This window comes from Coregonus clupeaformis, chromosome 35, assembly GCF_020615455.1.
Source record: "Coregonus clupeaformis isolate EN_2021a chromosome 35, ASM2061545v1, whole genome shotgun sequence".
NCBI classification, from domain to species: domain Eukaryota; kingdom Metazoa; phylum Chordata; class Actinopteri; order Salmoniformes; family Salmonidae; genus Coregonus; species Coregonus clupeaformis.
Window position 1 is genome coordinate 3,106,390 of NC_059226.1, and position 27,488 is coordinate 3,133,877.

Sequence of the window (27,488 nt, forward strand, 5' to 3'; positions counted from 1 at the left end):
ATCCCATCTGGTTTGCGCTTAGTGGGACTATAATTTGTTTTCAACAGTACAATGACCCAACACACCTCCAGGCTGTGTAAGAGCTATTTGACCAAGAAGGAGAGTGATGGAGTGCTGCATCAGATGACCTGGCCTCCACAATCACCCGACCTCAACCCAATTGAGATGTTTTGGGATTAGTTGGATCGCAGAGTTAAGGAAAAGCAGCCAACAAGTGCTCAGCATATGTGGGAACTCCTTCAAGACTGTTGGAAAAGCATTCCAGGTAAAGCTGGTTGAGAGAATGCCAAGAGTGTGCAAAGCTGTCATCAAGGCAAAGGGTGGCTATTTGAAGAATCTCAAATATAAAATATATTTTGATTTGTTAAACACTTTTTTGTTTACAACATGATTCCATATGTTATTTCATAGTTTTGATGTCTTCACTGTTATTCTACAATGTAGAAAATAGTTTTTAAAAAATAAAGATTTCATTGGCTGATATGCATTTTGTGCATGAGAACCCATTAAACTTTAAACACTTGATTTTTTACAGTTGAATTAAGGTGTTATTGTTGTGAAATGACTTGTTTACCTTACTTTCACTGCACTTTGAAATGTGCTGGTGGGGCTCATTAGCATATTTGGGGGCATGGTCTAAAAGATGTTGTATTTGTGCCAATTGTTAGTGGAAGTATTGTACCAGTTGAAGTGGTTTTATCATTATGTTGATGAAGGTTGAGGAGGAACAACTATCGTACAGTGCAGTGTGCTGCCGCGATCACTGCTCAATGAGTGCAGTCCATAGACATTGAAAACCGGTGCAATCTTCTAGGTGTAGTGTGTGGTGTCTGGGAGTCGAAAATGGCGGCGAGTAGTGTGGACGAAATGGAGAAAAAGTTGGTGAAGCAACAGCTGTGCTGGAATGCGAACAACATGGGAGTCAGTTCTGATGGTATGGAGCGGGAGGATGAGGTTCAAGGGTCGGTAGTGGAAAGACACAGGAAAAAGAGAGATCATGATACAGAAAGCAGTGGAGCGTCTAGTAAAGGAAACATAACGAGGGCCAAGGTAGGAAGCAAGAGTAATAATGCGTTGGAGTGGAAAGTGGTGATAGTATTTGATGAGACCACAGGGCCACATTTACACCCTGTCTGACTAACTAATGCCGTAGAAAAAGAGGTAGGTCAAATTAGCTCGGTTTATTGGAAATGGTAGATTGTTAATATTGTGTGGTAGCCAGGCTCAGCAAGAGAAGATTCTGAAAATGGAAACGCTTAACGTGAAGAAGATTAAAAGCCATGTCCCTGGTGCTTATGCTAGATTGAGGGGAGTCATCACTAGGGTCCTAATATCTATGTCCATAGATGATGTTAAAGAAAATGTGAAGGGAGGAAGAGTGATTGAGGTCAAAAGGTTGATCAGTAGGAAAGAAGGTCAAAGAAGTGAAAGCCTATCAGTGCTGCCAAGGTTTGAGAAGGTTATACCTGGGAAAGTACAGATAGGATTCTTTAGTTTCAATGTCAGAGAATTTGTCCCGTCCCCATTGCGGTGTTTTAAATGTCAAAGAATGAGACATGTAGCTGTTCAATGTAAAGGAAAGAAAAGATGTGCCAAGTGTGGAGGGGAACATGATTACGGTGAATGTGGGAGCAATATGAAGGTTAAGTGTTGTAATTGTGTGGGGGAACAATGCAGCATTTGGTGGATGCCAGGTGCAGAGAGAGGCTAGACAGTCTCAGAGATATAGAATGAGTCATGATGTATCGTATGCAGAGGCTGTAAGACAGATTGGTAGAACTACAGTATGGAATGATGGCACTTCCATGGCTGCTCCTGTAGTAAGTGGAGGCGAGGTGAGGCTGGTTCCAGCAGAAACACCACCCCGGTGTTTCTGCTGGTCCTGGCATGGTTTCGAGGCCTGTTCAGAAATCTTGTGCTCATGAATGTGGGGTGTCAAAGGAATAAATGAATAAAGTTTACTTCATAGCTTTTATTGTTAAGGTTATCAATGCGACTCGGGTTGTGGAAAGTAGAAATGCCACTTTGAAGGTTATTGTGGAGACGGCAAAAGAGATATTGGAGGTAACAGATGTTACTGTTGAAGTGGTTGTTGACATGTTGAACAATCCTAAGGGTGGAGTGTTTCAGCATGATATAGGTCAAGTTTAATGGGGTACGGGGGGTTGGGGAGGGGTTTTGGGAGAGGGGGAGGGTGTGGTAGAAGTTAGTAGGAATTTATTTGGTAGTACAGAATTGGGCAGATCATGATTGATCGTACATTCCAGCACAGTAGGTAACGGCATGCAATGAAACGGTTGTTTGCGGACCGCCATGATATAATAGAAGAAGAAGATGATGAAGGTTGAGCGCCTCATTTGTCCGCTCCCAGTTCTACAGTCTTTGTAAGAGCTTGTGACAATCAAGAGCTGCGCTGTTAAGAGGTTACTGTGCATTTTCCAGAAACTTAATGGCAGTTTTTAATTGGGAAGTTCATGCTTAATTTTCATTAACTTACTGTCGGCTTGCTGCAAGCAGTTATTGTAAAATTCACAGGAACTTATTGTGGCTGATCTCTGTCATGCTCACTGACCTGATGGTGTGGCAGGAAGGTCAGTTTGCTATCAACCAAGAGGTTGAGGCGAGGTGAGGCTGGTTCCCAAGTGTGCTAACCACAAAGAATGCTGAGTAGTTATCACCTAATGTTATACGCTATCTTGTAATCAGAAATGTTCAGTGAAGGTACAGTGAGCTACCTTACTGCAAGTAAGTTACTGTGCATTTTACAATAACTTACTGACATCTGGTTGCCAGTTAGGTTGCCAGTTAAGGTGCCAGTAAGTTATTGTTGTTCAAATAATTTGTTTTATTTAGTATAGTATAAGCTTCTATCTTCAGCATCCTAAATAACGCCATAGATTCAGATTATGAAAAATAGTAAACTTGAAGACAAAAAAGGGAAGCATGATGACAGATGCGAACTGGTATTCCAACTGATTGTAGGTATGGAAGCCAACAACTTACCGCTGCGCCACAGAGTTTTGATGAAAACAGTGGAGAAAAACAACATCTATCTGATAATCATACGCTGCTATTTATTGCTAACCAGCAGATGTCACTAATGTGCATTGTGAACAGATAATGAAGCTCCGTTTTTCGGCACATTTTGGTGAAAGCGCCGAAGCCTTCAGAATGCCTCGGTTTCCCATCACTAGTGAAAAGCACAGTAACCTCTTAACAGTGCAGCTCTTTAATGTCACATGCTCTTAAAAAGATTGCAGAAGTGACAGTGTTAAAAGAGGTGCTCAACCTTTGACAACATTACCCATCACCCCCCTTAAACTGGTACAACACTTCAACTGACGGTTGGCACAAACACACACACCTTCATTTCAAAGTGCAGTGATGATTGTACCTTATGATTATCCCTACTCCGTCTGGATTCCGATAGGAATAAGAAATCACTTCGCAAGCCAGCATAATCTGACTTAATGCTGGTTTTGCGGGTGACCAGCTTATGTTGGTCATCAATGTCAAAAACACAGTGAAGTCTGGTCACCAGCGGAAACACAACGAAGGCTGGTTGCCGGCAAAAACACAACGAAGGCTGGTCGCCGGCAAAAACACAACGAAGGCTGGTCGCCGGCAAAAACACAACGAAGGCTGGTCGCCGGCGAAAACACAACGAAGGCTGGTCACCGGCGAAAACACAACGAAGGCTGGTCGCCGGCAAAAACACAACGAAGGCTGGTCACCGGCGAAAACACAACGAAGGCTGGTCACCGGCGAAAACACAACAAAGGCTGGTCACCAGCGAAAACACAACGACGGCTGGTAACCAGTGAAAACACAACGAAGGCTGGTCTATGCTGTTTTTTTTTTCAGCAGGTATGGCGGTTTCTTTCAATATCTGTAGTTGATTAAATGTGGGCCATAGTCGCCAACAGCATGGGGAGAGGTTGTAAACTCCCATCCCTCTCCTCACACTGACACAAACTAACAAACAAAATGAGAGACAAAACTTGGGTCATCACAAACTAATCAAAATCTGAAAAGAACACAAAACAAAATAATACAACACTGAATTACTGAACTATCACAACTACCATGTATTCATATCATTACTATACTTCCATCCTCTCCAGAAAACAGATGATTTGGGCCTCTGTCTGGAATTTAGAACTTAGACCTAGAACGTAGAACACCACACTGAGGGGAAGGTTTGGGGTTGGGGAGCACTGGGCTAACGTTGTCGCGGCCGGATTAGTTAGTAAGTTAGTTTGACGCCAGGCTCTTACATAAATGCACAGCCTATAGGAGCCACTCAGTCATGTGCTGGTGCTGTGAACAGGAGGCATGCTGGGTAATACTACCTGGGTAGTACGCTACAGCTACGCGACAGATCTGGGTCATCGTGTTCCTCACAACCTGACCACTCCTCTTTGGCCGAGCAGGTGTGATGAGAGTGTGTGTGTGTGTTCATGTGCATGTGTGTTAATGGTTTGTGTGCCTGTTTGAGGGTACAGTAATTTCCAGGATTCTGTATTAAAACTTGAGCATGTACTGAGCATGTACCTCTGTCCCAAATTGATGTTGTGTAAATATATGTGCATGTGTCTACTCTCTTAATACAATATATTTACGTATTAGCATTAATTACCGTTTTTCATATCTTTACATATGCATCTGACTAGCATCACTTTAGGTGTAGGGTACAGTACACACATCCTTATTCAAAGGTACAGTGCATGGCTGTGTAGGATAACCTCCTGCGTTGGTCTCTCTCTATTCAAACTCTTGTGTTTGAGACGTCGACCCTTGTAACAGCTCTCATCTATCCCAGCCCTGCAGCTCTTAGCTGATTTGGAAGAGTGCACGTGTTTGCGTGTGTACGCGTGTCTGTGTGCTTTCATGGGTGCGTGTGTGGTCTTAGGGCTCCACAGGCCGTAGGGGGGTGGTTTGATTGAAATCGATACCTCCCAACCGGTTGGCCTATCATGTCCAACAGTAATGACATGTTTGTTTTCAGCCTTGCTTAGCTCAGCTCGCTGTGACCAGGATAGGACCGGGACGGAGGCCCTGGTCAGGAAAGGTTGAGGTGGGAAAGAACAATGTGTTAAACATGAGTAACCACTGGTAGCCTTTGGTAACGGCTGGTAACCATTGGATGGATTCCAGCCATACCTAGCGTAATGATTAATTTGTGGAATTGTAATCTCACGATACAGGGCCAGGAGGTTTTCCTTTGTCAGGTCACAGGGTTGGGAAAAACTCTGGGCCCTTGTTAGCTTTTAACTCTGAACTAGAGCCTTGGGTTTTTCTTGGTTGGATCAGATTGTCTGGACAAAACTCCCGGCCCTATATAATGACTTAGAACTAGGCTATGTGTAAATACAATGAATAGATAGGCAAATATGTGGTTGGTAGTGACAATTTGATTGGCTAATGGCTATTGCCGTACTGTTCATCTAACGTTACCCAGATCACCTCCTTCACAGCAACCAACACGCCATGCAACATGCACCTTACAACTAGGGGGTGACAGAGAGAAAGAGAGAGAGAGATAGAGATACAGTGCCTTGCAAAAGTATTCATCCCCCTTGGCGTTTTTCCTATTTTGTTGCATTACAACCTGTAATTTAAATGGATTTTTATTTGGATCTATCCTAAGTTGAATGCACCAATTTGTAAGTCGCTCTGGATAAGAGCTTCTGCTAAATCACTTAAATGTAAATGTAATGGACATACACAAAATAGTCCAAATTGGTGAAGTGAAATGAAAAAAATTACTTCAAAAAAATCTACAAAATAAATAACGGAAAAGTGGTGCGTGCATATGTATTCACCCACTTTGCTATGAATCCCCTAAATAAGATCTGGTGCAACCAATTACCTTCAGAAGTCACATAATTAGTTAAATAAAGTACACCTGTGTGCAATCTAAGTGTCACATGATCTCAGTATATATACACCTGTTCTGAAAGGCCCCAGAGTCTGAAACACCACTAAGCAAGGGGCACCACCAAGCAAGCGGCACCATGAAGACCAAGGAGCTCTTCAAACAGGTCAGGGACAAAGTTGTGAAGTACAGATCAGGGTTGGGTTATAAAAAAATATCTGAAACTTTGAACATCCCACGGAGCACCATTAAATCCATTATTTAAAAATTGAAAGAATATGGCACCACAACAAACCTGCCAAGAGAGGGCCGCCCACCAAAACTGAAGGACCAGGCAAGGAGGGTATTAATCAGAGAGGCAACAAAGAGACCAAAGATAACCCTGAAGGAGCTGCAAAGCTCCACAGCGGAGATTGGAGTATCTGTCCATAGGACCACTTTAAGCCATACACTCCACAGAGCTGGGCTTTACGGAAGAGTGGCCAGAAAAAAGCCATTGCTTAAAGAAAAAAATAAGCAAACACAGTTGGTGTTCGCCAAAAGGCATGTGGGAGACTCCCCAAACATATGGAAGAAGGTACTCTGGTCAGCTTTTTGGCCATCAAGGAAAACGCTATGTCTGGCGCAAACCCAACTCTCATCACCCAAGAACACCATCCCCACAGTGAAGCATGGTGGTGGCAGTATCATGCTGTGGGGATGTTTTTCATCAGCATGGACTGGGAAACTGGTCAGAATTGAAGGAATGATGGATGGCGCTAAATACAGGGAAATTCTTGAGGGAAACCTGTTTTTCAGAGATTTGAGACTGGGATGGAGATTCACCTTCCAGCAGGACAATGACCCTAACAATACTGCTAAAGCAACACTCAAGTGGTTTAAGGGGAAACATTTAAATGTCTTGGAATGGTTTAGTCAAGCCCAGACCTCAATCCAATTGAGAATCTGTGGTATGACTTAAAGATTGCTGTACACCAGCGGAACTCATCCAACTTGAAGGAGCTGGAGCAGTTTTGCCTTGAAGAATGGGCAAAAATCCCAGTGGCTAGATGTGCCAAGCTTATAGAGACATACCCCAAGAGACTTGCAGCTGTAATTGCTGCAAAAGGTGGCTCTACAAAGTATTGACTTTGGGGGGGGGGGTGAATAGTTATGCACGCTCAAGTTTTCTGTTTTTTTGTCTTATTTCTTGTTTGTTTCACAAGAAAAAATATTTTGCATCTTCAAAGTGGTAGGCATGTTGTGTAAATCAAATGATACAAACCCCCAAAAAATCAATTTTAATTCCATGTTGTAAGGCAACAAAATAGGAAAAATGCCAAGGGGGGTGAATACTTTCACAAGTGCAAGCAAAGATAGTTCATTAAATTATCGCCAAAAATGTCAAACCATATCAACAAAGAGAGCAAAATTATAATAATAATAATAAATTAGCCAATAAACTGTAAATATATTATCTATTTTTGAATACTCTACTCCATTATTTTTGTTTTGACTTTATCAGGAACTCCTATTGTTTGATTAGCACTCTGGAGAACTTAACATTGTTTCTTAGCTTAATTTTGAAACAAATGCATACTGTATGCTCACACACACACTCGAACGAACGCACGCACGCACACACACACACACGCCATAAAACAAGATGATTTGAAACTGGCCTGCTGGTATGTGATCTATAGTTTGGCCAAGAAGTTGTGAGGTCACACAATATGCATTGCCGAAGCTTTCTTGCTGTGGAACATGCATTGTGCATCACTATCAAAGATTTTAATGCTATTAGATCTCAGACTATAAAAAAATCAATTTGGATTCACTTTTAGATTTGTAAAAGCTAATGGATGTCATTCTACTCCATTCTTGCATTACATCCTTACATATATCAGGTTGAACACATTCACGTCACTCTACATGACTTTACGGCGAAGCCTGGTTGTTTAATGCAGCAGAATGCAGCACTGTCCCTGCCAAAGCCGTGACATACCAGCTTGTTCCTCCTTTACCCTTTTCACACTACCAAGCCAAACAGAGCCGAGCCAAAACAAGCTGTACTGTGCTGGCTTGGTTAGTGGATACACATCCACTACAGTTGCTGGAACTCTGCTGGAAAGGACAATGTGAAAAGAAGATATCTGAGCCAGCGCAGTGTGGTTCGGGTCGGCTTGATAGTGTGAAGATAGTATTACAGAGGAGGAGGGCAGGAAGCTAGTCGGTTGTACGTACCTCGGGTCAAACTTTAGTTACGCTACGCAGGTGCAATGACTGGGGATGTCCTGGGGATGGGATGGAACGGAACATGGAAGTTAGTTTGAGAGGGGGAGGGAGGGGAAGGGGGAGGAAGAGGGGAGTGAGGGAGGAAAACAAGGGGGCAAATATTTCCCCCAGCGCAAATCTACATGCAGATAAGGTTTCCAATATCAGAGTTGTTATATACTTTGTTATGGCAGCCATTTTGTATTACATCTAGTGTTTGGATGGTTGGTAGTGGATGTAAATAAATATGCATGCTCAGGTAGTTGATGTCAGATACTGTATAGGCTATATACTCCAGTATTGTGCAGTAGATACCTTTGTAGCAATAGAGTTCAATAAAATGTGTGCTGTATTATCACTGTCGCACAACTGTAGTGTCACTGTAGTATTAGTGTAATATCACTGTAATACAACTGTAGTATCACTATAGTAGTATTACTGTAGTATCACTGTAGTATTAGTGTAGTATTACTGTGGTACAGTATCACTGTAATATCGTATCACTGTAGTATTAGTGTAGTATCACTGTAGTATCACTGTGGTATCACTGTAGTACCATATCACTGTAGTATTACTGTGGTATCACTGTAGTATCACTGTGGCATTTAATACAAGCAGCTTAAATACATGCATATACTGTACATTGTTTTAAACTGCCAAAGTATAGTACATTTTCATTTAGTAATTTGCATACATTTTTCTTATTACGTTCCCACTTTTTTAGTATTATATATTATATACAAAGTATTATACATTTGCATTGGCTGATTATTGTTATGTCACATTACGAAGCAACATGTAGATTTGTAATCACCCGAGGCAATATTTGCAACACATTTTTCACATTTATGGATGTATGACAGACAACAACACAATTGATACAGTAACCATACATACAGTACAAAATCTGTATGTATCAGACATAGCGTGACAAACTCAACCACGTTTTAACACACAAACACCATATCCCCAAAGAACATTGAGTTGATTAATAGGAAACCACACTTTGGCCTAGATGGCCAGCTCTCTGCTATGTCACATGGACACATACATGAACACGCATGCAGAACACACATTACTTACAATGGGGAGAGGGCGAGGGGAACTATAGATGAATGAATTAACCTACTAAATCTCCTCCTGATTGAAGAATCTAATCCTACTGTTCTTTTCCTCATGCATATTGCATGTACCTTGATAGTGGCCCATGACGGAGAGAGAGAGAGAGAGAGAGAGAGAGAGAGAGAGAGAGAGAGAGAGAGAGAGAGAGAGAGAGAGAGAGAGAGAGAGAGAGAGAGAGAGAGAGAGAGAGAGAAAGAGAGAGAAAGAGAGAGGGGAGGACAGGACAGACAGAGAAAGATAAATATTCTATGAGGTGAAAAAGGTTAGTTTAGTATTATGGTAATATTGGACGCAATCACATCTAAGAAACAGGAAACTGTTCGTTGTACTGACACTGCTACAATGAACATAACCCATAGATGTAGGTTACGCATATATGTTCTGTATATACAGAGGATAACCAGAGTATATACAGTAGAGATGATTCCATGTTGGCGTCAATGACTGAGATATGACAATAAATAACACACACACACATGCACGCACACACACACACACACAAGCACGCACAGACACCCACTCTTCAGGACTCTATGTCACTGTCACATACAGTATGTCCCAGTCTATTCATTGATATAATGCATAATCATGCCTGCCTGATTTTACATACAGTATTTTCACCTGCTGATTCTAAAAGACATCATATTGGTTTAGATCGAGGGGGTTGAGCGTGTATTGTCATGTACAGCATTGGATTTATTTTTATATTAGCTGTTGTTCAATGGTCAATATTAGCAATATAAGTGCAATATTATCTTTGTCTTTAATCTGCAGTTTTACCATCACTGCAGCACATACCCAGGTATATAGACCTCCAGTGTTTCTGAGGCAAACCTCAGGCAAAGGGTTCTGGTCTGCTGCCAATAATCAAAGTCCATTCTAAAAGGCCATTGATTATCAAGACAGCCTGGTTTGAATAACAAAACGGGTGCCATGAGATTGCTAATTCAAATGAATGGGTTATTGCGCCAGAGAAAGAAAGGGGTGGGGGGGGGAGAAAGAGGGGGGGAAGGGAGGGGGAGAGAGAGGACAAAGTGGCAAAGAGAGAAAGAGGGAGAGAGACAGTGAGAAGCAGAGAGAGAAATAGGGAGAGGGGAAGAGAGAGAGAGAACACCATTATGGAACGGCATCTCCTTCCGTCCATCAATGATTCCGAGTGCAGCACAGAGAGAGCAGCAGCCTAACGGCGGTGGTGCTTTGTGTCTATGAGGGAAAATCAATGGTAGAAGAGATCAACTGGAACAGCGCACAAGAGAGAGATTAATTGAACGGACCCCTGATTCTAAATGAACCCACTCGTCACATATGGCACCCTATTCCCTATATAGTGCATTACTTTTGACCATTGCACATAGAGGGTAGTGCACTTCATAGGGAATAGGGTGCCATTTGGGAAGCACCCCTGGACTACTCCAGTGTTTTAAAAGCAGAGCCTGACAGACTGTAAGTGCCACTCAAGCTGCTCTCAGTGTAAGAGCCCCAAGGGAACACTTTGGTCCTGGATCAGCTCTTACAGGACAAAGACACTCTGCTCCACTAGGAGTCATTAGGGAGGGGATTCACCCTGGTCCTGGATCAGCTCTTACAGGACAAAGACCCTCTGCTCCAATAAGAGTCCTTAGGGAGTGATTCACCCAGCTGGCCCCTTTGGGCTGATGCTGCACTGCTGTCTGCTTATAGGGATAGAGGCCACTTCTGGATTTGATGAGGTCTTTCGCCAAATAATACATTCTAATTAATAGTACATGATGAGAATAAAAAGCAAAATATTAAAATGATAAACAAACACTGTAGAATAAATAATAATAATAATAATAATACAACTTGAACTCAGTGCATCGTGGGAGCATGGTTTGATGACTACATGTAGTATTATCTGATTTGATTACATACTAGTACAACATATTTACACATTATTAAAGTGAAAGAATTATGCAATCATTCATTTTAATAATCAATTTGTAAGTCGCTCTGGATAAGAGCGTCTGCTAAATGATGTAAATGTAAATGTAACCCAGAATGCTTTGCACAAAAGTCCCAGAATGCTCTCTTCCACTGTTCCCTTGGCAACAGTGGGAAATAAGGAGAAAAAGGAGACACAGAAAGAGAGAGAGGAGAAGAGAAGGAGCGGTAAAGATGAAGAAGGAAAGAAAACCCCACAGTACATTACAGGTACGAAAATAAATACACATCATATGTACATAAAACACAACACAATATCCACACACACCCTCAAACACACCAATTACACACAATATTTATAAGAGGAAAGTATTACAGAGAGCGGGAGAAAGGCTGCTTCCCAATATGTCCTTTCTCCCGAAGTGTACGCTTGTGCTTTCCCCCAGCTCATTTGAAAAGCATTGGATTTGTGTAACCATTGGATTTGCTCTAGACAGAGTTTCCACCATATGTTTTAGGCATACCAATCTTTTTCTTTTAAATCCATGAGGGGGAGTGAACAAGTGCACACTTCGGGAGTAAGGACAGATATTGGGACGCAGGGTATAGACGTAAGGAGCCCAACCCTCCAAGATTTAACCTTTCCTGACCTCTGCACTTTAGCATTTGTCAACAGAGGTCAAAGCTGCACGCGTCATTAAAATAAACCACAATAAAATAAAGCCATAAACCAGCAGAACCACTCTGGGCACAGAAACAAAGGAGAAGCGCCAGAAGGAGGAGGAGGAGGAAGAAAAGGAAGAAGGGGAGGTTTAAAGCACTATATCCCACTTTAAAAGCGGAAGGCCGGCAGCCATTTTGGGGCGCCTTTGGAGGATGGCTTTTTGCCGCTTTTAGAGTGTGGAGGAAGCTTCTATTATTATTACAGGGCCGTCAAGGGCTGTGGCTCAAGACACTCTGTCACCACTAACACCAGTCAGCCAGTCCCCACAGACCGCACGGCTACTACTGTCACTTACCTGGCACTGCACGTAGCAGTCTGTATGTAAGTCTGTCTGCCTGTCTGTCTGCCAGTCTGCCAGTCTCTGTCGGTCTGTCTGTAAGTCTGTCTGTCTGACTGTCTGTCTGCTTGTAAATCAGTCTGTCTGTCAGTCTGCCTGCCAGTCTGTCTGCCAGTCTTTCTGCCAGTGTGTCTGTGTGTAACACTGTGTGTGTGGAGGGGTGCCATTTACACCTGCCCAGTGCCGGTCAGCCTGTCAGTCCCAAGGTGTGTACAGTATCTAGACGTGTTGATCTAGCCTGGCCTTAGTGCTCTCCCACTAGGACTGAAGCACACCTTAGAAGCACTAGACTCGTGAACAGTGTTTCAGCACAGCCAAATGCATCCCCCACTCCAGCCACTAACATTCATAGATATACTGCTGTATAGACTATGATAGCTTGACAGCTTGAGTCAATGCCACTCATATAGGGACATTTGTGGTGGTGGGGATTAGGGAGCAGGCATAAGATCTGATCCAGAGTCAGTCTTGGTTTAGGGTTGTAAAGGAGAATGGAGAGGATTGAGGTCCTAAGGACTGACCCTGGACCAGCACATAGGGCCTGGGTTCCCCCCTGGTACTGTGATGAAACAATGTTCTGGTCACCTCAGCGTGGAGGGCAGTTCCAGAAAAGAGAGAGAAGTAACCAGCTTTCACTTCAAGAAATCAACCAGTACACACCAGTGGATTTTACTCTGCTACCAGTTTATATAACACAAACATGTTAACACTGATTTGGTCCAATCATCTGGATTTAAGTGTGTCACAGTTTTGTTCTCTCAGAATTCTCCAATTGTATATCTTGGATTATACAGTATCTTGGATTTGTGTATTGGCTGTGTGACTGTTTGTACACTGCTAAACAGGGCAGTTGTACTAGTGTCTCTGAGGAAGCGAGAGGAGACCGTACCAGAGTAAAGAGCCACAGGAGCGAGAGCAGGACACGGCAACACAAAACAAAAACCACAACAAAAACAACGGGAGCACAAAGGAAAACACAGGACACACAACGGACAGACGGACAGAGGACATAGACTGGGGAGAGGACCGCGACAGACAGACAAGTGTAACACAGAGCAACAAGAGCCGACATACAAACGCATGACACGACACAACCTGAGGAGGGAGACAACACAACAACAGACACGTCAGAAGACATGGCCCACCTCACAACCCCACCCCCACCCCTCTCCATGGTGGTCCTAACACACATACACACACACACACACACATACACACTGCAGAGAACAGAGGGCTTGCATCGCTGACGACAAACACACACACAGATATACACACAAACGCACACACATTTGTACGCACACAGCGCTAGCCGATGGACAGAGGGACATCCACAGCCAAACACATGTACTGTAGCTCATTCACACACACACACTCCCGATCAGAATCTTGTGTTATGTTGGTAGCGTTGCGTAGTGGCTTAATTGGTGAAATGGGTCGTTAAGGGTTCAGTTGATGGTGTGTAACAGGACTCTAAGACGGTGAGTCGAGGGGTAGGCTACAAGTACATGTAGTGAGAAATCCTGTGTGTTGTGTGTGTGGAGGAGTAGAGTTCTGAGAGGGTGAATTTGAGTGGAGGCCGGGGCTGAGATTGCAGACGAGGTCTCTGGGAAGGAAGGAAGGAAGGATGGAGGGAGGGAGGAGATGAGGAGGGGGAGGTAGGGGTGGCCATCATATCGCTCACATTACATTACATAGCTCCATTTAGCCTCCCATCGCACAATTAAGCCCAGCTCCCTCTCTCTTTCCCCCTCTATTGGATCCAATGAGTCATGTAGGTCCAATCGGCCCCGTTCGCTCAGGGCACATTCTCTCACCCCTCAGTGGAAAACGGTTGTGGCGTTTTGCTTGCGAGAGAGAGAGAGAGAGAGAGAGAAGAGAGGGTTGAGTAAGAGAGAGAGAGAGTGAGGAGAGAGAGAGAGAGAGAGTGAGGAGAGAGAGAGAGAGAGAGAGAGAGAGAGGAGAGAGAGAGAGAGAGAGAGAGAGAGAGAGAGAGAGAGAGTGAGGAGGAGAGAGAGAGAGAGAGAGAGGACTACACTGGTCTGCAGGGACTGAGAGAGGGTTTGGGGTCATCTGGAGGGCAGAAAAGGAGGATAAAGGTTGTGAGGTGTGTGTGTGTGTGTGTTATGTGTGTGTGTGTGTGTGTGTGTGTGTGTGTGTGTGTGTGTGTGTGTCTGTGTGTGTAATGTAAGGTTAAGTGCAGTAGTTGAACTGAATGAAATTGACCAAAGGCTAAGCCATAGTTGGGGCGAACTGTGTTAAATGTGGGGAGATGTAAACACATACATTTCCAAACATACATTGATGTACAGTGCCCTCCTGAATTATTGGCACCCTAGGTAAATATGAAGAAAAAAGGCTGTGAAAAAATGTCATTGTTGTTTATCAGCTTGATCTTACACTCAAAATATCATAGAATCTGACCTTTAATTGAGTAAAAAAAGAAGAAGAAGAATGTCATCAACAAATAATTATTTTACTCAAAAACATGCGTGTCACATTTATTGGCACCCCTAGAAATTCTTATGAACAAAATCTAATTTATGTATATTCCGATTTTACTTTTTAAAGTTCATCTGACTCTTTGGGAACTCTTAATTGGTCCATCCATGACTTCCTATTTCACTGGGGTATAAATATGAGGTGACACACAGGCTAAACTCCCTTAGTCATCCATCAACATGGGAAAGGCCAGAGAACACACAAATGAAATTAGATTAAAGGTTGCTGACCTTCACAAATCAGGCAATGGCTATAAAAATATATGTATTTTCAGGCATGTAGCTATCTCCACTATTAGGGCAATAATTAAGAAATGTAAAACAACTGGAGCTGTGATAATCCTGCCTGGAAGAGGACGCAACTTTATTTTGCCCCCATGCACAGTGAGAAGGATGGTTCAAGAGGCAAAAAATTATCCAAGGATCACAGTTGGAGAATTGCTAAAGTTGGTTACATCTTGGGGTCACCAACTCTCCAAAACTACAATTAGACGCCACCTCCATGCCAACAACCTATTTGGAAGGGTTACCACCTCTGCTGTCACCAAACTACAAGCGTAAGCGCCTGGAGTTTGCTAAATGTCATTGGAACATTGATTGGAACCAGGTTCTATGGTCTGATGAGACTAAAATAGGGCTTTTTGGCAACAAACACCAGAGGTGGGTCAGGCGTAAAAAGAGCCATGGTCATGCAGAAAATAACCTAATCCCCATTTTGAAGTATGGTGGTGGACCTGTGATGTTGTGGCCTGTTTTACTTCCAAAGGCCCTGGGAAACTTGTTATAATACATGGCATCATGGACTCCATCAAGTACCAGGAGATTTTAGGCCAAAACCTGTCTGTCTCTGCCAGGAGGCTAAAACTGGGTCATCCAGCAGGACAATGATCCAAAGCATACCTCTGAATCCACACGCAAATGGTTCACTGACCACAGAATCAAGGTTTTGCCATGGCCCTCCCAGTCCCCTGACCTAAACCCCATAGAAAACCTGTGGGATGAGCTGAAGAGGAGAGTCCACAGGCATGGACCTCGGAATCTGAAGGATCTGGAGAGTTTCTGTATAGAGGAATGGTCTCAAATCCCTTCCTATGTGTTCTCCCACCTCATCAAACATTATTGGAGACGACTCAGAGCTGTTATCTTGGCAAAGGGAGGGTGCACAAAGCACTAAATACAGGTGTGCCAATAATTGTGACATGCATATTATTGAATAAAATAAACTATTTTTTGGGGGGGGGAACAATTTTAACTAAATTAAAGGTTAGATTCATATGATATTTTAAGTGTAAGATCAAGCTGATAAACAACAATAGTTCATACAGTATGGTGCCAATAATTCAGGAGGGCACTTTATGCACACACACACAAACACACATAGAGAACGCGCACACACGCACCCATGCACGAACACACACACACACACACACACAAATATGCACGCACACACACGCACCCGGGCACGAACACACATACATTTACCCTCCCACCCTACACTTAGGACCATAATCCACCATGAAAATGCTGAACCAAATTTTAAAGCTTTACTGTAACAAGCAATTAACTGTCATACATTCTTAAACATACAACCTTTCAAGAGTGTGTGTGTATGGGGGGCATGTTGCTTCGTGTGTGCTTTGCTGTGGTTTGTGAGCGTGTGCGTGTGTGTGTGCATGTGCATGTGTGTATGTGTGTGCGTGCGCACGCTTGCCATGTTACTGTGTGTTTCCTCATTGTGCTTTCAACCAAACTTCTGTATGTGTCTTTTGTGTTACCTCTGTATCGCTATGGTTTGATCCAGGAGGAGGCAGAGTTTGCATTGAGGTCCTGCTGTAGCAGAAGCCCCTCTGGCTTGAACCACTCCTCTCCTGGGGGGGATGCCGGGCCGGCCGCTGCAGCGTCTGGTGTTTGTTGTGAGGGGAGTGTTGGAGTGGGGTTTGTAGAGGAGTGTATTTGGGATCGGGGACGTCAGGGGCAGGCCGGGCGGGGGGTTAGTTTTAGGTTGAGGTTGAGGTGGCGGTACAAAATGGTGGGTGGAAGGGGTTGGATTGTTGGAGGTAGAACCATGGGGATGTCAGGTGAAAGAAGAAGCAGGTGAGTGGTAAAAGGTAAATGAAAAAGAGCATGCATGACCAGTGAGAAAGCATGGAGAAATGGAGGGGAGGAGGAGAGGAGGGGAGAGGAGGGAGGATGAATGGATGGGTGGAGCGATTGCAAGCAGACAGGGTGTGGAGAGGAGAGAGAGAGACAAAGGGAAAGAAAGCGTGACCAATAAATGAGAGCCAGAATGAGAGCCACAATATACAGTCGTGGTCAAAAGTTTTGAGAATGACACAAATACTAATTTTCACAAAGTCTGCTGCCTCAGTTTTGATGATGACAATTTGCATATACTCCAGAATGTCATGAAGAGTGATCAGATGAATTGCAATTCATTGCAAAGTCCCTATTTGCCATGAAAATGAACTTAATCCCCCAAAAACATGTCCACTGCATTTCAGCCCTGCAACAAAAGGACCAGCTGCCATCATGTCAGTGATTCTCTCGTTAACACAGGTGAGAGTGTTGACAAGGACAAGGCTGGAGATCACTCTGTCATGTTGATTGAGTTAGAATAACAGACTGGAAGCTTTAAAAGGAGCATGGTGCTTGAAATCATTGTTCTTCCTCTGTTAACCATAGTTACCTGCAAGGAAACACGTGCCGTCATCATTGCTTGCACAAAAAGGGCTTCCCAGGCAAGGATATTGCTGCTAGTAAGATTGCACCTAAATCAACCATTTATCGGATCATCAAGAACTTCAAGGAGAGAGGTTCAATTGTTGTGAAGAAGGCGTCAGGGCGCCCAAGAAAGTCCAGCAAGTGCCAGGACCGTCTCCTAAAGTTGATTCAGCTGCGGGATCGGGGCACCACCAGTGCAGAGCTTGCTCAGGAATGGCAGCAGGCAGGTGTGAGTGCATCTGCACGCACAGTGAAGAGAATACTTTTGGAGGATGGCCTGGTGTCAAGAAGGGCAGCAAAGAAGCCACTTCTCTCCAGGAAAAACACCAGGGACAGACTGATATTCTGCAAAAGGTACAGGGATTGGACTGCTGAGGACTGGGGTAAAGTCATTTTCTCTGATGAATCCCCTTTCCGATTGTTTGGGGCATCCGGAAAACACCTTGTCCGGAGAAGACGTGAGCGCTACCATCAGTCCTGTGTCATGCCAACAGTAAAGCATCCTGAGACCATTCATGTGTGGGGTTGCTTCTCAGCCAAGGGAGTGGGCTCACTCACAATTTTGCCTAAGAACACAGCCATGAATATAGAATGGTACCAACACATCCTCCGAGAGCAACTTCTCGCAACCATCCAAGAACAGTTTGGTGACGACAAATGCCTTTTCCAGCATGATGGAGCACCTTGCCATAAGGCAAAAGTGATAACTAAGTGGCTCAGGGAACAAAACATCAACATTTTGGGTCCATGGCCAGGAAACTCCCCAAACCTTAATCCCATTGAGAACTTGCGGTCGATCCTCAAGAGGCTGGTGGACAAACAAAAACTCCAAGCATTGATTATGCAAGAATGGGCTGCCATCAGTCAGGATGTGGCCCAGAAGTTAATTGACAGCATGCCAGGGCGGATTGCAGAGGTCTTGAAAAAGAAGGGTCAACACTACAAATATTGACTCTTTGCATAAACTTAATGTAATTGTCAATAAAAGCCTTTGACACTTATGGAATGCTTGTAATTATACAGTGAGGGAAAAAAGTATTTAATCCCCTGCTGATTTTGTACGTTTGCCCACTGACAAAGACATGATCAGTCTATAATTTTTAATGGTAGGTTTATTTGAACAGTGAGAGAAAAAAATCCAGAAAAACCCATGTCAAAAATGTTATAAATTGATTTGCATTTTAATGAGGGAAATAAGTATTTGACCCCCTCTCAATCAAAAAGATTTCTGGCTCCCAGGTGTCTTTTATACAGGTAACGAGCTGAGATTAGGAGCACACTCTTAAAGGGAGTGCTCCTAATCCCAGTTTGTTACCTGTATAAAAGACACCTGTCCACAGAAGCAATCAATCAATCAGATTCCAAACTCTCCACCATGGCCAAGACCAAAGAGCTCTTCAAGGATGTCAGGGACAAGATTGTAGACCTACACAAGGCTGGAATGGGCTACAAGACCATCGCCAAGCAGCTTGGTGAGAAGGTGACAACAGTTGGTGTGATTATTCGCAAATGGAAGAAACACAAAATAACTGTCAATCTCCCTCGGCCATGCAAGATCTCACCTCGTGGAGTTGCAATGATCATGAGAACGGTGAGGAATCAGCCCAGAACTACACGGGAGGATCTTGTCAATGATTTCAAGGCAGCTGGGACCATAGTCACCAAGAAAACAATTGGTAACACATTACGCCGTGAAGGACTGAAATCCTTTAGCGCCCGCAAGGCCACCCTGCTCAAGAAAGCACATATACAGGCCTGTCTGAAGTTTACCAATGAACATCTGAATGATTCAGAGGAGAACTGGGTGAAAGTGTTGTGGTCAGATGAGACCAAAATCGAGCTCTTTGGCATCAACTCAACTCGCCGTGTTTGGAGGAGGAGGAATGCTGCCTATGACCCCAAGAACACCATCCCCACCATCAAACATGGAGGTGGAAACATTATGCTTTGGGGGTGTTTTTCTGCTAAGGGGACAGGACAACTTCACCGCATCAAAGGGACGATGGACGGGGCCATGTACCGTCAAATTTTTGGTGAGAACCTCCTTCCCTCAGCCAGGGCATTGCAAATGGGTCGTGGATGGGTATTCCAGCATGACAATGACCCAAAACACACGGCCAAGGCAACAAAGGAGTGGCTCAAGAAGAGGCACATTAAGGTCCTGGAGTGGCCTAGCCAGTCTCCAGACCTTAATCCCATAGAAAATCTGTGGAGTGTCACGCCCTGGCTCTGAGGACTCTTATATGTTGAGCCAGGGTGTGTAGGGTCTATGTTTTGTGTTCTATGTTCTGTTCTAGGTTATGTGTTTCTATGTTGGCCGGGGTGGTTCTCAATCAGAGGCAACGTGAATCAGCTGTTGCTTGTTGTCTCTGATTGGGGACCATACATAGGCAGCCTGTTGTGCACTTGTGTTTTGTGGGATCTTGTTCCGTGTTGGTTTGTGTTCCTGACCGAGGACTTCACGTTTCGTTTTGTTGTTTGTATTTTTGTATCGTGTTGCAGAGTACACTATTAAAAAGATGTACGCATATCACGCTGCGCCTTGGTCCGTTCATTACGACGATCGTGACAGAAGATCCCACCAATACAGGACCAAGCAGCGTGTCCAGGAGCAAACGCCGGAGGTAACGTTAGTGGATGTCCTCCTCGGTTGGGGGCAGATCACGGAGGAGGAGGCTGTCCGTTACCGGAGGGCGATGAAGGGGGAGACCCAGGCAGGAGAGGAGAAGCGGCGCCAACCGGGCCGTCGTTGGACAGGCGAGAGGCACCCCCAATGATTTTTTTTGGGGGGGCACACGGCATGGACGACGGGGCTGCTGGAGGCAGATAAAGGGCGAGTTTGTGGACGAGGAGAGAAGGCCACCAGGTTACGGGGGCCATTGGTCAGTAGAGGGAAGGAGAGTGTAGAGGCACGGCGAGAGGTACTGAGGTGTGTTACCAGTCCAGTCCGGTCCGGCCCGTTCCTGATCCCCACACAAGGCCAGTGGTGTGTGTTCCCAGTACGGTCCGGCCTGTTCCTGTCCCTCGCACCAAGCCTGTGATGCGCGTCGCCAGCCCGGCCCGGCCTGTTCCTGCCCCTCGCACCAAGCCTGTGGTGCGCGTCGCTAGCCCGGCCTGGCCTGTTCCTGCTCCCCGCACCAAGCCAGTGGTGCGCTTCGTCAGCCCGGCCCGGCCTGTTCCTGCCCCTCGCACCAAGCCTGTGGTGCGCGTCGCCAGCCCGGTCCGGCCTGTTCCTGTCCCTCGCACCAAGCCTGTGATGCGCGTCGCCAGCCCGGCCCGGCCTGTTCCTGCTCCCCGCACCAAGCCTATGGTACGCGTCGCCAGCCCGGCCCGGCCTGTTCCTGCTCCCGCACCAAGCCTGTGGTGCGCGTCGCCAGCCCGGCCCGGCCTGTTCCTGCCCCTCGCACCAAGCCAATGGTGCGCGTCGCCAGCCTGGCCCGGCCTGTTCCTGCTCCCCGCACCAAGCCAATGGTGCGCTTTGCCAGCCCGACCCGGCCTGTTCCTGCTCCCCGCACCAAGCCTGTGGTGCGCGTCGTCAGCCCGGTCCAGCCCGTTCCTGCTCCCCGCACCAAGCCAGTGGTGCGCGATGTCAGCCCGGTCCGGCCCGTTCCTGCTCCCCGCACCAAGCCAGTGGTGCGCGACGTCAGCCCGGTCCAGCCCGTTCCTGCTCCCCGCACCAAGCCAGTGGTGCGCGACGTCAGCCCGGTCCGGCCCGTTCCTGCTCCCCGCACCAAGCCAGTGGTGCGCGACGTCAGCCCGGTCCGGCCCGTTCCTGCTCCCCGCACCAAGCCTGTGGTGCGCGTCGCCAGCCCGGTCCGGCCCGTCCCTGCTCCACGCACCAAGCCTGTGGTGCGCGTCGTCAGTCCGGCACAGCCCGTGCCTGTTTCACCGGTGCCTGGTCAGGTACAGCTGCTCCACACCGGAGCCTAAGCAATCCGCTCCACCGATGTCCAGTCCAGCTCCAGCCAGCGGGGCCAGACCAGACCAGGGGCGCTACGGGGGGGTTGTTAGAGGGTGGTGGTCACGCCCGGAGCCGGATCCGCCTCCGAGGCGGAATGCCCAACCGGCCCCTCCCCTGTTGGGTTTATGTTGGCGCGGTCGCAGTCCGCGCCTTTGGGGGGGGTACTGTCACGCCCTGGCTCTGGGGACTCTTATATGTTGAGCCAGGGTGTGTAGGGTCTATGTTTTGTGTTCTATGTTCTGTTCTAGGTTATGTGTTTCTATGTTGGCCGGGGTGGTTCTCAATCAGAGGCAACGTGAATCAGCTGTTGCTTGTTGTCTCTGATTGGGAACCATACTTAGGCAGCCTGTTGTGCACTTGTGTTTTGTGGGATCTTGTTCCGTGTTGGTTTGTGTTCCTGACCGAGGACTTCACGTTTCGTTTTGTTGTTTTGTATTTTTGTATCGTGTTGCAGAGTACACTATTAAAAAGATGTACGGATATCACGCTGCGCCTTGGTCCGTTCATTACGACGATCGTGACATGGAGGGAGCTGAAGGTTTGAGTTGCCAAACGTCAGCCTCGAAACCTTAATGACTTGGAGAAGATCTGCAAAGAGGAGTGGGACAAAATCCCTCCTGAGATGTGTGCAAACCTGGTGGCCAACTACAAGAAATGTCTGACATCTGTGATTGCCAACAATGGTTTAGCCACCAAGTACTAAGTCATGTTTTGCAGAGGGGTCAAATACTTATTTCCCTCACTGTACTTCAGTATGCCATAGTAACATCTGACAAAAATATCTCATAACACTGAAGCAGCGAACTTTGTGAAGACCAATACTTGTGTCATTCTCAAAACTTTTGACCACGACTGTAGATAGATAGATAGATAGATAGCATGACTACAGGCAGTAGAAGATAGATTGACAGCCAGATGCAGTGTGATAGCTATTCAGTCAGCGATCGTACTGTACTGATCTCGTTTCAGAACAGGCTGTGAAAATGTGCATTAAAGCTCAACCAACTGAGCTACAATGGAGCACTATTGAAATGTACTGATATGTATTGATATTGTATTGATATGTACCAAACTCAGGCAATAATACCTATATGTTATTTTATGTTATAACTCCAGTGTCCAAAACGGTAATAGAAAGCACCACAGCACATTTAGATATACAGTAGTAGACGTGGGGTGCCAATGTTATTGAATACAGCATGTGGGAATTGGTCCGACAAAATATCAATCCATTGATATTTCACTTATGCCATAATGTGGCATAACCCAGTTCATATAGGAAGGTCTGGAGAGTGAGACAGCTCAAAACCGCCTGTGGATATTGTGGGTGGTGTCTGTGACTGTCAGTCAAAATGATTATGAGGAATATGAGGAGGGGGAGGGGGAGGGGGAGAGGAGAGGAGGTAGTTTTCCTTAGTGTGTGTGTGTGTATGTATGTGTAAATTGGAAGTCAAATTATTCCAAGAGCTGCAATTGATTACGTTTGCCTGGTACGATGGAACCAATGGAATAGTTCCAAAAGTGTAAACCCCAAGCTGAATTAAGCACACCTCAAATACTGTTAAGTTTAATGAAAGTATTTGACCTAAGGTACTTGAACCAGCTCTGAAGTGTATAGTTGTGTATGTGTGTGTGCGTGTGTATGTTTATGTGTACGTGTGTATGGATGTGTCATGAGCACACAGTGAGTGTGGAGCTGCTGAGTGTCGAGCTACTGAACCCTTGGGTATGGCGGAGCACAGGCCCTGATTCTGACCCCAGCTCTGACCCCGGCCCTGACCCTGAGCCTGACCCGGGCGTACCTTTCCTCACGTTGCCGTCTGTGGCACGGAACTCTCCGGTACTGAGGAGGAAGCAGGCTCGGTCATGGGGATAGCGCTCGCGGCTCCCGCCGGTGCCCAGACCCCCAGTGGCAGGACTTCTCTCCTCCCCAAGCACCATGTCTATGGTGGGGCAGTCCTCGTTAGCCAGGGCTGCGTTGGCCGCGTCGCCATTCTGCTTGGAATCTGGAGGGGACAGGGGGAGGGGGAAGAAGAGAGGGGAGAGAGGGGAAGGAGGAGAGAGATAGGGGAGGGAGGGGTTGGGGGGAGGGGGGAGATGAGGCATGTAAGAAGAGGTAAGGAGGGTCGACAGAGAAGGGTGAGGAGGTGGGAGAGAGGGGTGGAAGGAAGAAGAGGTAGGGAGGGACAGAGGGAGAAATAAGTAGGGACGAAGAAAGAGAAGGTGAGGGGGTTGGGGTGTAAGGAAAGGGGGAAGGAGAAGGGTGGGAGAGAGAAAAGGAGAGAGAAAAGGATGGAGAGGAGGAAGAGAGAAAATATGTCGAGGGCAGGAGAGAGATAAAGTGGGGCGGTAGAAAGAGAAAGGAAGAGAAGGGGAGGAGGAAGAATGTGTAAGAAGAGGGGGATAAATGGAGAGGAGAGAAGGCAGAGAAATAAATAAGTAGCAGGAAAAGGGGGGATGGGGAAAGGCATGACAACCAGATCAATTAGGTTTAAGGTGAGATAGTAAGAACAAGGAAGTAGAGACGGACAAGAATGAAGAAGGAGAAATAGAAGAGGGTGATGTGTAAGAGCGGGACAGGGGGAGGAAGGTATAGAAGGTATAGAAGGAAAGGAGAAAATAACATTAGTGTCCTGCTCATCATGTGACCAAAACACTGCAGTGGAGGAGGGGAGGTAGGAGCCCAGCCTCTCCAGGTCCACACACACACTGAGCTGAGTATCATTACATTAACACACACACACACAGCAAAAGAGAGAGAGGGGCAGAGCAAGAGAAAGAGAAGAGAGAAGGGGAGGAAGGAGAGAGAGAGAGGGGGAACTGAGAGATACTATACAGTGTAGATACTCACATACAGTTGATGTCGGAAGTTTACATACACCTTAGCCAAATACATTTAAACTCAGTTTTTCACAATTCCTGACATTTAATCCTAGTAAAAATTCCCTGTCTTAGGTCAGTTAGGATCACCACTTTATTTTAAGAATGTGAAATATCAGAATAATAGTAGAGAGAATTATTTATTTCAGCTTTTATTTCATCCATCATATTCCCAGTGGGTCAGAAATGTAAATACACTCAATTAGTATTTGGTAGCATTGCCTTTAAATTGCTTAACTTGGGTCAAACGTTTCAGGTAGCCTTCCACAAGCTTCCCACAATACATTGGGTGAATTTTGGCCCATTCCTCCTGACAGAGCTGGTGTAACTGAGTCAGGTTTGTAGGCTTCCTTGCTCGCACACGCTTTTTCAGTTCTGCCCACACATTTTCTATAGGATTGAGGTCAGGGCGTTGTGATGGCCACTCCAATACCTTGACTTTGTTGTCCTTAAGCCATTTTGCCACAACTTTGGAAGTATGCTTGGGCTCATTGTCCATTTGGAAGACCATTTGCAACCAAGCTTTAACTTCCTGACTGATGTCTTGAGATGTCACTTCAATATATCCACATCATTTTCCTTCCTCATGATGCCATCTATTTTGTAAAGTGCACCAGTCCCTCCTGCAGCAAAGCACCCCCACAGCATGATGCTGCCACCCCCGTGCTTCACGGCTGGGATGGTGTTCTTCTGCTTGCAAGCAGACCCCTTTTTCCTCCAAACATAACAATGGTCATTATGACCAAACAGTTCTATTTTTGTTTCATCAGACCAGAGGACATTTCTCCAAAAAGTACGATCTTTGTCCCCATGTGCAGTTGCAAACCATAGTCTGGCTTTTTTATGGCGGTTTTGGAGCAGTGGCTTCTTACTTGCTGAACGGCCTTTCAGGTTATGTCGATATAGGACTTGTTTTACTGTGGATATAGATACTTTTGTACCCGTTTCCTCCAACATCTTCACAAGGTCCTTTGCTGTTGTTCTGGGATTGATTTGCACTTTTCGCACCAAAGTACGTTCATCTCTAGGAGACAGAACGCGTCCCTTTCTGAGCGGTATGACGGCTGTGTGGTCCCATGGTGTTTATACTTGCATACTATTGTTTGTACAGATGAACGTGGTACCTTCAGGCGTTTGGAAATTGCTCCCAAGGATGAACCAGACTTGTGGAGGTCTAAAAAAAAAATTCTGAGGTCTTGGCTGATTTCTTTTGATTTTCCCATGATGTCAAGCAAAGAGGCACTGAGTTTGAAGGTAGGCCTTGAAATACATCCACAGGTACACCTCCAATTGACTCAAATGATGTCAATTAGCCTATCAGAAGCTTCTAAAGCCATGCCATCATTTTCTGGAATTTTCCAAGCTGTTTAAAGGCACAGTCAACTTAGTGTATGTAAACTTCTGACCAACTGGAATTGTGATACAGTGAATTATAAGTGAAATAATCTGTCTGTAAACATGCACAAAGATAGATGTCCTAACCGACTTGCCAAAACTATAGTTTGTTAACAAGAAATGTGTGGAGTGGTTGAAAAATGAGTTTTAATGGCTCCAATCTAAGTGTATGTAAACTTCCGACTTCAACTGTATATGCGCACTCGTGCACACGCACACGCGCGCGCGCACACACTCACGGGGAGATACTGCGGGGTAACTTGTGCTTATAGCTTCCGACACAGCTGTCAAATCTAATTTGACGTGAGTTACTGCTCAACAATTTACAGAAATAACCCAGAGGGCCAAACCTCACAACGACACACAGCGACGCAGAGAGACAGCGAGAGGGGGGGGGGGAGATGGACGGGGAGAGAGAGAGGGAGGGGGAGAGAGAGAAAGAGAGAGAGAGAAGAGAGAGAAAGAGAGAGAGAGAAGAGAGAGAAAGAGAGAGAGAGTAAGCGAGAGAGAGAGAGAGAGAGAGAGAGAGAGAGAGAGAGATTGTAGGGGGCAGAAAGACAGAGAAAGGAACAGAGATTGCAGAGAGTAAATGAGAAAGAGAGCTGGAGGGAGAGGGAGTGTGAGAGAGAAAGAGAGATAAATTCAGTAAATAGCATATTACAGAGAGAGGGAGAGGTGTGAGAGAGGGAGAGAGGTGTGTGTGTGTATTTGTGAGCGTGTGTGTGCAGTATATGTCATTGAGCGTGTGTGTGCGTGCGTGCATATGTCTGTGAGCGTGTGTGTGTTCAAACAGGCGTATAACACGATGCTGTGGCAACACCTGGTAGTGGAGCCAGGGGGCGTCGGAACATTAAGAGGTCAAATATTCATTAAAGTAAGAGGCTTCATTAAGATCACTCACTATACCAACTACAAAACTGAAGTATGAAGATCACTATACACTCTGTCCCTCCTTACCTCTTCTTACCTCCCTCCCTCTTTCCCCCTCTTCACCACTTTCTTTCCCCCTGACTACCACTTCTTACCTTCCTCCCTCTCATGTCCAAATAGCTACATGTTTGAACACTGTGATATTCTGGATGAATCTGTAAATATTTGTTGTATTTACCTGTTTATACCTGCATTATTTATCAAAAGGATACAGCCACGCACCAGTTGACAGCCAAGCAGAGCAAATTAGAAAAAAAGAAAAGGCCATCTTTTATCTTACATTTTACATTTTAGTCATTTAGCAGATGCTCTTATCCAGAGCAACTTACAGTTAGTGAGTGCATACATTTTATTTATTTATTTTTATTTATACTGGCCCCCCGTGGGAAACAAAGCCACAACCCTGGCGTTGCAAGCGCCATGCTCTACCAACTGAGCTACACGGGGCTGTGTTCCTTGATGCTGTTGTTTTTGATGGCAGGTTTAGTACATCTGACTAGCTTTTGTCAGGAGGTAACATGGAGACCAGATGCCTCAGCAGCATAGACTGTTGTGACAGTTCAAAACAATACAAGAGCAACAAGTCCGGCTATATTTTTCATTGTAAATATGTTATTAGCACTGACCCTGTAGCTTACTTACTTTCTCGTGTTATTATTTGTTTTCATTCATTATTTTCAGCTGTTGTCGAACACACGTGAGTGTGAAAAGACGATTATCTTCCTCATTAGTGTGCAGCGAATTCTACTAGAAAAAAGCCAAAATGGGTATGACATCTGGCATTTAATGTATAATCAATATTTTTTTCATATAATCAAATGGCCTACTCCCCCTCAGGAGGCTGAAAAGATTTGGCATGGGTCCCCAGATCCTCAAAAAGTTATACA

At 45.4% G+C, this 27,488-nt stretch overlaps 1 protein-coding gene across 5 annotated transcripts in view; it reads right to left on the bottom strand.

Annotated features, from left to right (window-relative positions):
- LOC121550361 (potassium voltage-gated channel subfamily C member 1-like) overlaps positions 1-27,488 on the bottom strand; it is a 94,538-nt gene that overhangs the window by 17,715 nt on the left and 49,335 nt on the right. For 2 of the 5 annotated variants that reach the window (XM_045210764.1, XM_045210762.1), the window contains exon 3: positions 23,199-23,402. In XM_045210764.1, the coding sequence (XP_045066699.1) occupies positions 23,199-23,402 (204 nt within the window). Of the gene's footprint in view, positions 1-12,358; positions 13,312-16,421; positions 16,616-23,198; positions 23,403-27,488 lie in introns of those variants that run through there. The other 3 variants (XM_045210761.1, XM_045210760.1, XM_045210763.1) reach the window with 3 other exon arrangements.